This window comes from Salmo salar, chromosome 12 (assembly GCF_965601325.2).
Source record: "Salmo salar chromosome 12, fSalSal1, whole genome shotgun sequence".
NCBI classification, from domain to species: Eukaryota; Metazoa; Chordata; class Actinopteri; order Salmoniformes; family Salmonidae; genus Salmo; species Salmo salar.
In genome coordinates this window covers 98,803,187-98,818,771 of record NC_138302.1, presented here as the reverse complement: position 1 = coordinate 98,818,771, position 15,585 = coordinate 98,803,187, and the positions used below count along the sequence as shown (strand labels likewise).

At 45.1% G+C, this 15,585-nt stretch overlaps 1 protein-coding gene across 1 annotated transcript in view; it reads left to right on the top strand.

Annotated features, from left to right (window-relative positions):
* The window catches only part of LOC106566197 (glutamate receptor-interacting protein 2), a 152,575-nt gene that overhangs the window by 96,953 nt on the left and 40,037 nt on the right, over positions 1-15,585 (top strand). Inside the window, exons 16-21 of the mRNA XM_082959579.1 lie at positions 2,333-2,396; positions 4,225-4,370; positions 6,928-7,072; positions 9,641-9,780; positions 11,185-11,376; positions 12,602-12,758. Of these exons, the coding sequence (XP_082815705.1) occupies positions 2,333-2,396; positions 4,225-4,370; positions 6,928-7,072; positions 9,641-9,780; positions 11,185-11,376; positions 12,602-12,758 (844 nt within the window). The remainder of the gene's footprint in view (positions 1-2,332; positions 2,397-4,224; positions 4,371-6,927; positions 7,073-9,640; positions 9,781-11,184; positions 11,377-12,601; positions 12,759-15,585) is intronic.

Sequence of the window (15,585 nt, the reverse complement as noted above, 5' to 3'; positions counted from 1 at the left end):
GCCAGCTGTTTATCTGCCATTTTGTTCACTTCAATCTCAGTTTTTCTTTTGACAATAAATTAGCATAAATATTTTCTTGACAACATATGAGTATATATAAAGTATATATATGTGTGTGTATATATATATATATATATATATATATATATATATATATATATATATATATATATATATATAGGAAGTTTACATACACCTTAGCCAAATACATTTAAACTTTTTCACAACATTTAATCCAAGTAAAAATTCCCTGTCTTAGGTCAGTTAGGATCACCACTTTATTTTAAGAATGTGAAATGTCAGAATAATAGTGGAGAGAATGATTTATTTCAGCTTTTATTTATTTCATCACATTCCCAGTGGGTCAGAAGTTTACATACACTCAATTAGTACTTGGTAGCATTGCTGTTAAATTGGGTCAAACATTTCGGGTAGCCTTCCACAAGCTTCCCACAATAAGTTGGGTAAATTTTGGCCCATTCTTCCTGACAGAGCTGGTGTAACTCAGTCAGGTTTGTAGGCCTCCTTGCTCGCACACACTTTTTCAGTTCTGCCCACAAATGTTCTATAGGATTGAGATCAGGGCTTTGTGATGGCCACTCCAATACCTTGACTTTGTTGTCCTTAAGTCATTTTGCCACAACTTTGGAAGTATGCTTGGGGTCATTGTCCATTTGTAAGTCCCATTTGTGACCAAGCTTTAACTTCCTGACTGATGTCTTGAGATGTTGTTTTAATATATCCACATAATTTTACTTCCTCATGATGTCATCTGTTTTGTGAGGTGCACCAGTCCCTCCTGCAGCAAAGCAAAATCAAATCAAAGTTATTTGTCACGTTCGCTGAATACAACAGGTGTAGACCTTACAGTGAAATGCTTACTTACAGGCTCTAACCAATAGTGCGAAAAAAAAAGGTGTGTGTGTGTGTGTGTGTGTGTGTGTGTGTGTGTGTGTGTGTGTGTGTGTGTGTGTGTGTGTGTGTGTGTGTGTGTGTGTGTGTGTGTGTAGGTAAGTAAAGAAATAAAACAACAGTAAAAAGACATGAAAATAAGAGTAGCAAGGCTATATACAGGCAGCGGTTAGTCAGGCTGATTGAGGTAGTATGTACATGTAGACATGGTTAAAGTGACTATGTATATATGATGAACAGAGAGTAGCAGTAGCGTAAAAGAGGGGTTGGGGGGGCACACAATGCAAATAGTCCGGGTAGCCATTTGATTAGATGTTCAGGAGTCTTATGGCTTGGGGGTAAAAACTGTTCAGAAGCCTTTTTGTCCTAGACTTGGCACTCTGGTACCGCTTGCCATGCGGTAGTAGAGAGAACAGTCTATGACTAGGGTGGGTGGAGTCTTTGACAATTTTTAGGGCCTTCCTCTGACACCGCCTGGTATAGAGGTCCTGGATGACAGGCAGCTTTGCCCCAGTGATGTACTGGGCCGTACGCGCTACCCTCTGAAGTGCCTTGCGGTCGGATAGCCGAGCCGAGCACCCCCACAACATGATGCTGCCACCCCTGTGCTTCACGGATGGGATGGTGTTCTTCGGCTTGCAAGCCTCCCTCTTTTTCCTCCAAACATAACGATGGTCATTATGGCCAAACAGTTCTATTCTTGTTTCATCAGAACAGAGGACATTTCTCTAAAACAGTACAATCTTTGTCCCATGTGCAGTTGCAAACTGTAGTCTGGCTTTTTTATGGCGGTTTTGGAGCAGTGGCTTCTTCCTTGTTGAGCGGCCTTTCAGGTTATGTCGATATAGGACTCGTTTTACTGTGGATATAGATACTTTTGTACCTGTTTCCTCCAGTATCTTCACAAGGTCCTTTGCTGTTATTCTGGGATTGATTTGTACTTTTCACACCAAAGTACGTTCATCTCTAGGAGACAAAACGTTTCTCCTTCCTGAGCGGTATGACGGCTGCGTGGGTCTATGATGTTTATACTTGCGTACTATTGTTTGTACAGATGAATGTGGTGCCTTCAGGCATTTGGAAATTGCTCCCAAGGATGATCCAGACTTGAACAAGAAATGTGTGGATTGGTTGAAAAACGGGTTCTAATGACTACAACATAAGTGTATGTAAACTTCCGACTTCAAATGTACATCTGTTACAACACACACACACACACACACACACACACACACACACACACACACACACACACACACACACACACACACACACACACACACACACACACACACAGAGAGAGAGAAAGAGAGAACAAACATCTGATAAAACTATATGCATCAGTAACTAACATTAGCTAACCTCTCTCCTCCTCCTCCTCTCTTCTCCTCCTCCTCCTCTCTTCTCCTGTCCCTCACAGCCAGTAAGAAATCTGGAGAGCCGTTAATCATCTCAGACATTAAGAAAGGCAGCATGGCTCACAGGTACAGTATGATACAGGAACATGGATGGCTTCAGGCCACAGATTAATGACTTGGGTTAAATTGTTTGAGAGAGAGACAGTAACGTAGTCCTCCTACAGAGAGAGACAGTAACGTAGTCCTCCTACAGAGAGAGACAGTAACGTAGTCCTCCTACAGAGAGAGACAGTAATGTAGTCCTCCTACAGAGAGAGACAGTAACGTAGTCCTCCTACAGAGAGAGACAGTAACGTAGTCCTCCTACAGAGAGACAGTAATGTAGTCCTCCTACAGAGAGACAGTAACGTAGTCCTCATACAGAGAGAGACAGTAACGTAGTCCTCCTACAGAGAGACAGTAACGTAGTCCTCCCACAGAGAGAGACAGTAACGTAGTCCTCCTACAGAGAGACAGTAACGTAGTCCTCATACAGAGAGAGACAGTAACGTAGTCCTCCTACAGAGAGAGACAGTAACGTAGTCCTCCTACAGAGAGAGACAGTAACGTAGTCCTCCTACAGAGAGACAGTAATGTAGTCCTCATACAGAGAGAGACAGTAATGTAGTCCTCCTACAGAGAGTGACAGTAACGTAGTCCTCCTACAGAGAGACAGTAATGTAGTCCTCATACAGAGAGAGACAGTAATGTAGTCCTCCTACAGAGAGACAGTAACGTAGTCCTCCTACAGAGTGACAGTAACGTAGTCCTCCTACAGAGAGAGACAGTAACGTAGTCCTCCCACAGAGAGAGACAGTAACGTAGTCCTCCTACAGAGAGACAGTAACGTAGTCCTCCCACAGAGAGAGACAGTAACGTAGTCCTCCTACAGAGAGACAGTAACGTAGTCCTCCTACAGAGAGACAGTAACGTAGTCCTCCTACAGAGAGACAGTAGCGTAGTCCTCCTACAGAGAGACAGTAACGTAGTCCTCCCACAGAGAGAGACAGTAACGTAGTCCTCCTACAGAGAGACAGTAACGTAGTCCTCGTACAGAGAGAGACAGTAACGTAGTCCTCCTACAGAGAGAGACAGTAACGTAGTCCTCATACAGAGAGAGACAGTAACGTAGTCCTCCTACAGAGAGACAGTAACGTAGTCCTCATACAGAGAGAGACAGTAACGTAGTCCTCCTACAGAGAGACAGTAACGTAGTCCTCATACAGAGAGAGACAGTAACGTAGTCCTCATACAGAGAGAGACAGTAACGTAGTCCTCCTACAGAGAGACAGTAACGTAGTCCTCCTACAGAGAGTGACAGTAACGTAGTCCTCCTACAGAGAGACAGTAATGTAGTCCTCATACAGAGAGAGACAGTAACGTAGTCCTCCTACAGAGAGACAGTAACGTAGTCCTCCTACAGAGAGAGACAGTAACGTAGTCCTCCTACAGAGAGAGACAGTAACGTAGTCCTCATACAGAGAGAGACAGTAACGTAGTCCTCCTACAGAGAGACAGTAACGTAGTCCTCATACAGAGAGAGACAGTAACGTAGTCCTCCTACAGAGAGACAGTAACGTAGTCCTCCTACAGAGAGAGACAGTAGCGTAGTCCTCCTACAGAGAGACATTTCGCACAAAATCACCAATGATACAGTTCAAAACCTGTTTTCCCCTCATTATCCCTCTTTCTCTACCCCTCTACCTGTCTCTCTCGCTCTCTACCCCTTTATTCCCCCCTTCTCTAACTTTTATCTCTATCTACCTCCGTCTACCCTCCTCTCTCTCTCTCTCTCTCTCTCTCTCTCTCCTTCTCTACAACCTCCATCTCATCCTTCTCTCTCTACTACATTCCCTTCTCTCTACTTCCTTTCTTCCTCCTCTTTACATCTCTCCTCCTCTCTCTCTTTACCCAGGACTGGTACCTTGGAGCCTGGGGACAAGCTCCTGGCCATAGACAACATCCGTCTGGAGAACTGTTCCATGGAAGATGCCTGTCAGATCCTAGAACAGGCCGAGGACCTGGTTAAACTCAAGATCCGTAAGGACGAAGACAACTCTGGTGAGCCTGCTTGGTGCCTGGCTGGGAGGCAGTTAGGAAGGAGTGTATGAAATATGACAAACACTCGCACAATGTTGAATGCTTCCATGCAATGTTCCAACCAGAAGGTCAAATCAAATCAAAGTTTATTGGTTGCAGACACAGTTTAGCAGATGTTATAGTGAGTGCAGCGGAAGGTTTATATTAGTGGCTCCTAACAATGCAGTAAAATGTCAATCAAGGACACAAATAATTGTTTTGATACTGATCAATTAAATTAGCTTATTGATCAATGAAGCAATAGGCATGATCATTGGAGAACTAATTAAATAAGCCAAATAAACACACCAACATGAAGGCATTATGAACAGGAGTTAGAGTACCAGGCTCCACCACAGGGTGGCAGTATTTTGTGAACAAGAGTTACAGTACCAGGCTCCACCACAGGGTGGCAGTATTGTGTGAACATGAGTTACAGTACCAGGCTCCACCACAGGGTGGCAGTATTGTGTGACCATGAGTTACAGTACCAAGCTCCACCACAGGGTGGCAGTATTGTGTGAACATGAGTTACAGTACCAGGCTCCACCACAGTGTGGCAGTATTGTGTGAACATGAGTTACAGTACCAGGCTCCACCACAGGGTGGCAGTATTGTGTGACCATGATTTACAGTACCAGGCTCCACCACAGGGTGACAGTATTGTGTGAACATGAGTTACAGTACCAGGCTCCACCACAGGGTGGCAGTATTGTCTGAAAAATATCCACAGCTGTTTGTTCTCCCCGTCTGACACAATCACGATGCAACGATTATCACCCACCAGTATTCTAGTGTTTTAGAGCCACCAATAGCTAGCTATACATGATGAATAGTAGAAACCTACAGTGTTATATAGTTCACGCTCTCTACCAAATATCAGATGCAGCTCTAGGAATAGCAGATAGGTTTAATAATGTTGCTGTCTGACGTGATGAAAGTGCTTTAGTCCAGCTGTAGCTGAAGATGCCTCTCCTCTCCTCTCCTCTCCTCTCCTCTCCTCTCCTCTCCTCTCCTCCCCTCACCGCCCCTCTCCTCCCCTCGCCTCGCCTCGCCTCCAAACCTTCTTTCTCCCTTCTTACTCCCCAGTGGTGGGATCTGAGGACATGTTTCACACATGACCGACTCTATATATACACACAAAAGTATATGGACACCCCTTTAAATTAGTGGATTTGCCTATTTCAGCCACACCCGTTGCTGATGGGGTGTATAAAATCGAGGACACAGCCATGCAATCTCCATAGACAAACAATGGCAGTAGAATGACCTTACTGAAGAGCTCAGTGACTTTCAACGTGGCACCGTCATAGGATGCCACCTTTCCAACAAGTCAGTTTGTCACATTTCTGTCCTGCTATAGAGCTGCCTCTGTAAGTGCTGTTATTGTGAAGTGGAAACGTCTAGGATCAACAATGGTTCAGCAATGAAGTGGTAGGCCACACAAGCTCACAGAACGGGACCGCCAAGTGCTGAAGTGCGTACCGCGTAAAAATCATCTGTCCTCGGTTGTAACACTCACTACCGAGTTCCAAACTGCCTCTGGAAGAAACATCAGCACAAGAACTGTTCATCAGGAGCTTCAAGAAATGGGTTTCCATGGACGAGCAGCCGCACACAAGCCTAAGATCACCATGTGCAATGTCAAGCGTCGGCTGGAGTGGTGTAAAGCTCACCACCATTAGACTCTGGAACAGTGGAAATGTGCTCTCTGGAGTGATGAATCAAGCTTCACCATCTGGCAGTCCGATGGACGAATCTGTGTTTGGCGGATGCCAGGAGAACGCTACCTGCCCCAATGAATAGTGCCAACTGTAAAGTTTGGTGGAGGAACAATACTGGTCTGGGGCTGTTTTTCACGTTTTAAGCTTGGCCCCTTAGTTCCAGTGAAGGGAAATCTTAACGTTACAGCATACAGTGACATTCTAGATGATTCTGTGCTTCCAACTTTGTGGCAACAGTTTGGAGAAGACCCTTTCCTGTTTCAGCATGACAATGCCCCCGTGCACAAAGCGATGGTCCATACAGAAATGGTTTGTCGAGATCGGTGTGGAATAACTTAACTGGCCTGCACAGAGCCCTGACCTCAACCCCATCGAACATCTTTGGGATGAATTGGAACGCTGACTGCGAGCCAGGCCTAACCGCCTAACATCAGTGCTCGATCTCTTGCGGCTGAATGGAAGCAAGTCCCTGACAGCAATGTTCCAACATCTAGTGGAAAGCCTTCCCAGAAGAGAGGAGGCTGTTATAACAGTTATAGCAGCAAAGGCACCATCACAGTCATAAGGGCCATTTTAATTTCCTCTATGCATTTCTTAGGGAAAGTGAATAGCCATCCTTCAGTCATTTTTCAAGTTGAATGCCTTTCTACCTGTGTACTGTGGATGTTAGATGTTTAGGGAACCTAGTTGTTATCTTTGTTGCTTTAAAGTTTAGTTATGTTATGCCCTGAAGACATCCCTTCCTTTCTCTGTCTCTCTCTCTTTCTATCTCTATTGGCCTCTCTCTCTCTCTCTCTCTCTCCCCCCCCTTCTAGATGAACAGGAGACGTCTGGTTTAATCATCTATACGGTGGAGCTGAAGAGATATGGTGGCCCGCTGGGCATCACCATCTCAGGCACAGAGGAGCCCTTTGACCCCATCGTTATCTCTGGCCTCACCAAGCGGGGCCTGGCTGAAAGGTGAGACCGGGGATCCTGGAGCCTAGCTGCCCTGGCCAGTGCTTTTTTTTATCCAGGGCCCCTGACTGTGGGGTTAGAGCCCGACGTGTCCTACCCCTTCTGTATCTCCTTCCCCTACCCACCACAAGGCTCTGGCCTTGTCCAGCTCGGTATATCCAAGAGGAGGCTGGTTCAGAGGTGAGACAAGGGGGGATAGAGGATATGGGGAAAGGGGAAAGGGAGAAGGGCAGGGAACAAGAGAACAGAGTAAATGTCATCGTTAGTTAGTTAGAGGTGAGGCCCACTAGTTCCAGGCAGGTACTCTAGACCCAGGGACCCAGGCATCTGTTGCCTACCCCACAAAGGCCTCTGACCGTGGGGCTAGAGCCAACCCGTCTATCCCTGTCAGTACACTTCACACCTTTTTCTCCAAAGTATTTTCAGAAAAGGGTGGAGTAGGGAGGATGTGAGGAATCAAGGAAAGACGATTTGAGAAAGAGACCCGGGGTCGGTAAAGGCAGGAGGGGGCACCAGCCCCACGTTCAGGGGCCCTCCCCCCCTCTCTCCCCCCTCTCTCCTCCTCTCTCTCTCTCTCCTCTCTCTCTCTCCTCTCCCCCTCTCTCTCTCCTCTCCCCCTCTCTCTCTCTCCTCTCTCCCCCTCTCTCTCTCTCCAATCTCTCTCCTCTCTCCTCCTCTCTCTCCTCTCTCCCCCTCTCCCCCCACTCTCCAATCTCTCTCCCCCCTCTCTCTCTCTCTCCCCCTCTCTCTCTCTCTCCCCCTCTCTCTCTCTCCTCTCTCCCCCTCTCTCTCTCTCTCCTCTCTCCCCTCTTTCCCCCTCTATCTCTCCAATCTCTCTCCTCTCACCCCCTCTCTCTCCTCTCTCTCTTTTCTCTCTCCCCCTCTCCCACCTCTCTCCAATCTCTCTCCCCCTCTCTCTCTCCTTTGTCCCCTCTCTCTCCTCTCTCCCCCTCTCCTCTCTCCACCTCTCTCTGTGCCCAATCTCTCTCTTCTCTCCCACTCCTCCGTTGTCTAGGCTGTGTGCTTAGGGTTGTTGTCCTGTTGTAAGGTGAACCTTCGCCCCAGTCTGAGGTCCTGAGTGCTCTGGAGCAGGTTTTCATCAAGGATCTCTCTGTACTTTGCTCCGTTTATCTTTCCCTCGATCCTGATTATTCTCCCAGTCTCCTGAACTCCAATCAACTTGTAGAAACATCTCAAGGATGATCAATGGAAACAGGATGCACTTGTTCAATTTCGAGTCTCATAGCAAAGGATCTGAATACTTATGTAAATAAGGTATATATATTTTTTAAATATAAATTTGCAAAACTTAAAAAAACCTGTTTTAGCTTTGTCATTATGGGGTATTGGGATGTCATTATGGGGTATTGTGATGTCATTATGGGGTATTGTGATGTCATTATGGGGTATTGTGTGTAGATTGATTAGAAACAAATATAATTTAATACATTTTAGAATAAGGTTGTAACGTAACAAAATGTGGAAAAAGGGAAGGGGTCTGAATACTTTCCGAATGCACTGTTGTTGCTTTGGTAACCAAACAAACAGGCTAGCTAGTTTAGCTAACCAAACCCCCACACCTCCTCGGGCCTTAATTTCTTAACTAAACCCTTTATTTGAAATATTTTTAAAAGCTTTGCTTGATTGAGTTTCTCTGGTGCAATGGAACTGATAGAATAGTCCCAAAAGTGCAAACCCCACCCATCTTGCTTTCCAAACAGGATCAAACAAACAATCAAAAGTATTTGAGGTCATTTTGGTAGGCTATGTTTGTAGTATTTGTTTTCATTCCTATGATATCAAAATGTGACTTTTTAGTTAACTTTAAAGGGGCTTAAATCAATTTTTTGGACTGTTAAATTAATCATATATACCCATTGATTCTTTAAGAATATATATATATATACACCTTATAAATACCTCATGAGATCAGTTCAACTGTCGTACCCCATCAGAACCCAAAATATAACCTTGTTTTTCTCCAGTGTCTATAAACAAAAAGTCAATGCAAACAAACACTATTACTTCAAAACATCTATCATGTTGATCTCCTGCATCAAATACTTTCAAAATCTCCTGGATCAAATACTTTCAAAATCTCCTGGATCAAATACAACATCATGTGGGAAAAGTTGAGGGTTGTGAATGCTTCCTGAAGGCACTGTAACTACTGACACTTAGTGAACTAAACCAAATGGTAGTTTCTGTGGACTAACATGGAGACATTTCTATGAATTTTAGTGGTTGTATTTCTCAAGCTCCATCACTCGGATGTAGCCGGGGTAACGCTTTGTTATTGTTTCAGACCAGTTGGCTAAGACCTATTATGCATTTTTACCGCTGTTATATTAAATAACTCATGTTTTTAAAGTGTTCTGTATGTTGGCTGGGTTATGCAGGAATCATGGAAAATCTAAGTTAGCTTAAAATAGATGTTCTCTCTCTCTCATCTATCTCTTTATGTTTATCTTAGAACGACCCATCTTATTTCTTAGCCACTATTATATTCCATGGACTCCTGGTATATTACTGCCGTCTGGTGTAAACGGGGCCTGTTGTCTTTCTCTGCAGGACTGGAGCCATCCATGTGGGAGACCGTATCCTGGCCATCAACAGTGTCAGTCTAAAGGGAAAGCCGCTCAGCGAGGCCATTCACCTACTACAGATGGCCGGGGAGACGGTCACACTCAAGATCAAGAAACAGGTCGACAGTAAGTGTTCAGAAAATAAATCAATCAAGTGTGTTTTTACAGTTACCCGGCCTAGACCCCAAAGAGAAAGCAGGAAGACTGCAGTAACCACAACATGGACTGATGAAACAGATGTACGTACTGTAGAGTTGTCAATATGTTTCAGTCTTCCTTAGGTGTCAGTCTGCACCTACATAAATCAGGTGTATGTTTCCCTTTCCCAGGGATATCAGGGGAGCCACTTGAGGACAGACGTCATGTAACCAGCCATTTGTAGTTTGACATTTAAACATACTAACAACTACAGGAAACCAGGCGGGCTGTGTGAGTTTGCTATAGAGTTCTGCTGGTAGCTGCCCTCTGATGCTATGCTGCTGCTATGGGATCTCTGCCTCCTCTGTCCAGGCTCCAGCTCAGATACATACTGCTTGTTGTCTTAGAGAATCCTAGAACAGCTCATCTTCCTAATTCATGTGTGTGTGAGGTTCATGTGCTTCTAAGGTTTTCCTTCCCCCATAAAACCAGCAAAACATCATTATGTACAAAAAAAGGGAAAATATAACTATAGTTCTTTTTGTTTTTTTTGTTCAAAGGCTTGGTCACTTTGATCCTGTCTATGATGACCTGTGCTGTGTTTAACTTTATCTGCTCGGAAAATTAGTATCATCACATAAAAAAAGAAAATGTCCATGGAAAAATAGTTAATGCTGTCATGCTTTTCACCCCAAAATAGAAGAGGTTCCTGGATCATCCTTTAGGGGATCATCCTTTAGGGGATCATCCTGGATCATCCTTTAGGGGATCATCCTTTAGGGGATCATCCTGGATCATCCTTTAGGGGATCATCCTTTAGGGGATCATCCTTTAGGGGATCATCCTGGATCATCCTTTAGGGGATCATCCTTTAGGGGATCATCCTTTAGGGGATCATCCTGGATCATCCTTTAGGGGATCATCCTTTAGGGGATCATCCTGGATCATCCTTTAGGGGATCATCCTTTAGGGGATCATCCTTTAGGGGATCTTTAAATTGAAACTGTGGGGAAACCCGAATAAGTTATTCACAGCACCCCTTTTAATGGATCCTCAAAGAACCTTTTGAAGAACCAATTGGGGTTTGGTATTTTCCTCCCACCCTTCGACGTCTCTCGTATGAGAACATAGTTTATTAATAACTTAATCAGCATCCCAAATGGCACCCTATTCGCTACATAGTGCACTCCTTTAGACCAGAGCCCTATGGCACCCTATTCCCTACATAGTGCACTACTTTAGACCCTATTCCCTACATCGTACACTCCTTTAGACCAGAGCCCTATGGCACCCTATTCCCTACACAGTACACTACTGTTAAACATAGGCCATGTGCCCCGATAAAACGCAGAGCCTTCTCTGAACAGATGTTCCTCTACTTCCTCCTTCCAGTGGCAGACGAGGAGAAGAAGAAGGATGGAGAGATGGAGAATGATTTGAGTGACACGGAGGATGTATCAGACATGACAGACTCTCAGAAGACCAACAAGCTGTCAGAGATTTACTCTACCACCATTCCCAGTGTGGACTCTGCCATGGAGTCCTGGGACGGATCCGGCATCGACGCCGGCTATGGCAGCCAAGGTAAAGACTAGTGGTTGACATGGTGAGACCAGGGTTCGGGTTGTGGTTAGAGTTAATGATTGGTAACACCATGTCCTGGGACGTCTCCGGCATCGATGCCGGCTACGACATCCAAGGTTTGACCCCACAGGGCAGCATAGACTCTATGGTGTTATAGTTGATATGTCTATGGTTCTATAGTTGATATATCTATGGTTCTATAGTTGATATATCTATGGTTCTATAGTTGATATATCTATGTTTCTATAGTTGATATATCTATGGTTCTATAGTTGATATGTCTATGGTTCTATAGTTGATATATCTATGGTGTTATAGTTGATATATCTATGGTTCTATAGTTGATATATCTATGGTTCTATAGTTGATATAATCTATGGTTCTATAGTTGATATGTCTATGGTTCTATAGTTGATATATCTATGGTTCTACAGTTGATATATCTATGGTTCTATAGTTGATATATCTATGGTTCTATAGTTGATATATCTGTGGTTCTACAGTTGATATATCTATGGTTCTATAGTTGATATATCTGGGGTTCTACAGTTGATATATCTATGGTTCTATAGTTGATATATCTATGGTTCTATAGTTGATATAATCTATGGTTCTATAGTTGATATATCTATGGTTCTACAGTTGATATATCTATGGTTCTACAGTTGATATATCTATGGTTCTATAGTTGATATATCTATGGTTCTATAGTTGATATAATCTATGGTTCTATAGTTGATATATCTATGGTTCTATAGTTGATATATCTATGGTTCTATAGTTGATATATCTATGGTTCTATAGTTGATATATCTATGGTTCTGTAGTTGATATATCTATGGTTCTATAGTTGATATAATCTATGGTTCTATAGTTGATATATCTATGGTTCTATAGTTGATATATCTATGGTTCTATAGTTGATATAATCTATGGTTCTATAGTTGATATATCTATGGTTCTATAGTTGATATATCTATGGTTCTATAGTTGATATATCTATGGTTCTATAGTTGATATATCTATGGTTCTATAGTTGATATATCTATGGTGATATACTTTGTGTATCCAACTCTTCGTCATGGTCCTTCCAGCCCAATAGGTTTGTACACAAGTAATTCTAATGGACCTGTCACTCCAAATTGTCATTTTTATTCTACCTAATCCCCTTTCTCCCTTTCTCCCTCACTTCCCACCCTCACCTCTACCAACACCCCTTCTGCAGGGCCCTACAACCACCAGGCAGCAGGCATCGCCCTGCACCCCCATGAGTGGAGGAGTGCCAAGCAGAGGACCAGCCCCCCACCCCCGGCCCGTCGTATTAAGAACTACCCTTTCAGTGACGGGGGCTTCAGTGAAGACGACTGGGACAAACCTTCAGGGTAAGACTCACTGTGGAGACCTCATGCCAAACATCTCACCCCTCCTTGTATACTGTCTCACTGTGGACACTGTAGAGCGTGCAGGACCTGTAGGTGCTATGTGCTGTACATCTCATATAAGCCTTCAGAGTAAGACTCACTGAGGAGAGAGGCCCCATAGAAGAGCAAGGGCTTTGCAGGTTGCTACCAGGGTTGCAAAAATCCTCTGTGCCTTTCCCCAACATTCCCAGGTTTTCCAGACATCCTGGTTAGAAGATTGCTGGAATCAGGAGGAAAATCTGGAAATAAATCTGGTATATGCCAACCCGGGATTTATAGAAAACCTCGGAATTCTAGTAAAATTGCCGGAAGTTTTGCAGGTTGTAACAATGGCAGGTACTTGAACAGTTACAACAATGGTAGGCACCATAACAGTATCCGGTCTTTGTAGGTTGCTACAATGGGAACCTCATGATCGTACCGAAACTTTGCATGTTGCAAAAATAGGAAATCCAATGACAGTATCTGGTATTTGCAGGTTGCAGAACTGAGATATTATTTGATCATTTATAGACAGGGTTTTTGCTGTGCAAACCTCGTGACAGCACAGCTGGGTTCACAGCCTTTAAACTCTAATGAAGGCAGCTTGCTGTCGAAATGTTGGTATTTATGAAATGTAGAACTATTGTTTCTGATAGTATACAGCTTTTCTTTTCACAGCAATGGGTTCACACAGCAATGGGTTCACAGAGCAATGGGTTCACAGAGCAAAGGGTTCACAGAGCAATGGGTTCACAGAGCAAAGGGTTCACACAGCAATGGGTTCACAGAGCAATGGGTTCACAGAGCAATGGGTTCACAGAGCACTGGGTTCACAGAGCAATGGGTTCACAGAGCAATGGGTTCACACAGCAATGGGTTCACAGAGCAATGGGTTCACAGAGCAATGGGTTCACACAGCAATGGGTTCACACAGCAATGGGTTCACACAGCAATGGGTTCACAGAGCAATGGGTCACAGAGCAAAGGGTTCACAGAGCAATGGGTTCACAGAGCAATGGGTTCACAGAGCAATGGGTTCACAGAGCAATGTGTTCACAGAGCAATGGGTTCACACAGCAATGGGTTCACAGAGCAATGGGTTCACAGAGCCACAAAAGGACATGTCTGTTTTTTGCCTTTAGCTGTGTGACCTCAGAGCCGCTTGTAATGACACCATCACTAAACATCTTGAGTGATTCATGAGTGTCATGAACTTTAACTGCCAGCCAGGGCTCTTTCCCACATGATGCCGCTGATTCCGTGTTACGCTGAATAGAATGTCATAATCCTCAAATGATCACTGAGCGATAGAGGGCTTCAACAAAGATGACTGTGACTCACCTACAGGGAGAAATCACCGGAACCCCTTAACAGTACGAGCCATTTGCAGGTTTCAAAAAATAAACTACAAAGACTCATGAACTCAGAACTACTATGACTAGGTGTTTCATGTTAGACCACAAAGTCCTGTGTAACCGTTATAACATCAAACACACCTAAAGCTAGATTCACAGATAAGAGTTGAACAAAAAGTCATGTAATTGTTTCTAGACAGCTAAATAATGGGGGTGTGGCCTGCACAGGGGTGAAAGTAATACAGGACACCCAAGTGCATGCAGAATTATATTTTTTTATATAGTCTAGGAGGTGAAATCATAGAATTCCATATAGATCCGTTGTCACGGGCTGGCTCAAGAAAGCAGGAGAGGTAGAGTCAGGCGCAGGAGACAGAGAATTCTTGACCACACTTCTTTATTCAAAAAAATGGATGTGGTCGCCAAAAAAATAGGGACGCAGCCCTTAAATACTTCTGTGGTGGTGAACACAACGAAACCAACCACAGGCAGAGGAAAACCAGCACACGTTCCTCAAGCACATTAAACGGACAAGAAACATAATCACGCACAAACACAGACATCCTACGCTAAACTAAATAACCCCCCCCCCCTACTAATGACTAACCCAAAACAGGTGCGTGCCTACCTAGACCTAACCAACAGAAAGTGAAACAAAAAAGGATCGATGGCAGCTAGTAGGCCGGCGACGACGACCGCCGAGCTCCGCCCGGCCGAGGAGGGGCGCCACCATCCGTCGGTGTCGTGACAGTACTCCCCCCCTGACGCACGGCTCCCGCAGCACGCCGACGCCGGCCTCGAGGATGCCCTGGAGGGCGAGGCGCAGGGCGATCCGGATGGAGGCTGTGGAACTCCCGGATGAGCGCTGGGTCCAATATGTCCTCCACCGGTACCCAGCACCTCTCCTCCGGGCCGTACCCCTCCCAGTCCACGAGGTACTGCAGGCCCCTCACCCGGCGTCTGGAGTCCAAGATGGACCGGACTGTGTACGCCGGGGGCCCCCCGATGTCCAGGGGGGGTGGAGGGACCTCCCGTACCTCATTTTCCTGCAGCGGACCAGCTACCACCGGCCTGAGGAGAGACACATGAAATGAGGGGTTAATACGATAATAAGAAGGGAGTTGTAATCTGTAACACACCTCGTTTATTCTCCTCGGGACTTTAAATGGCCCCACAAACCGCTGACCCAGCTTCCGGCAGGGCAGGCGGAGGGGCAGGTTCCGGGTCGAGAGCCAGACTCTCTCCCCTGGGGTGAACACGGGGGCCTCGCTGCGGTGCCGGTCAGTGCTCGCCTTTTGTCGCTCCCTGGCTCGTTCCAGGGATTCCTGCACTGCGTCCCAGGTCTCCCTTGAGCGCTGAACCCATTCCTCCACTGCAGGGGCCTCCGTCTGGCTCTGATGCCATGGCCCCAGGACCGGCTGATAACCCAACACACATTGGAATGGTGACAT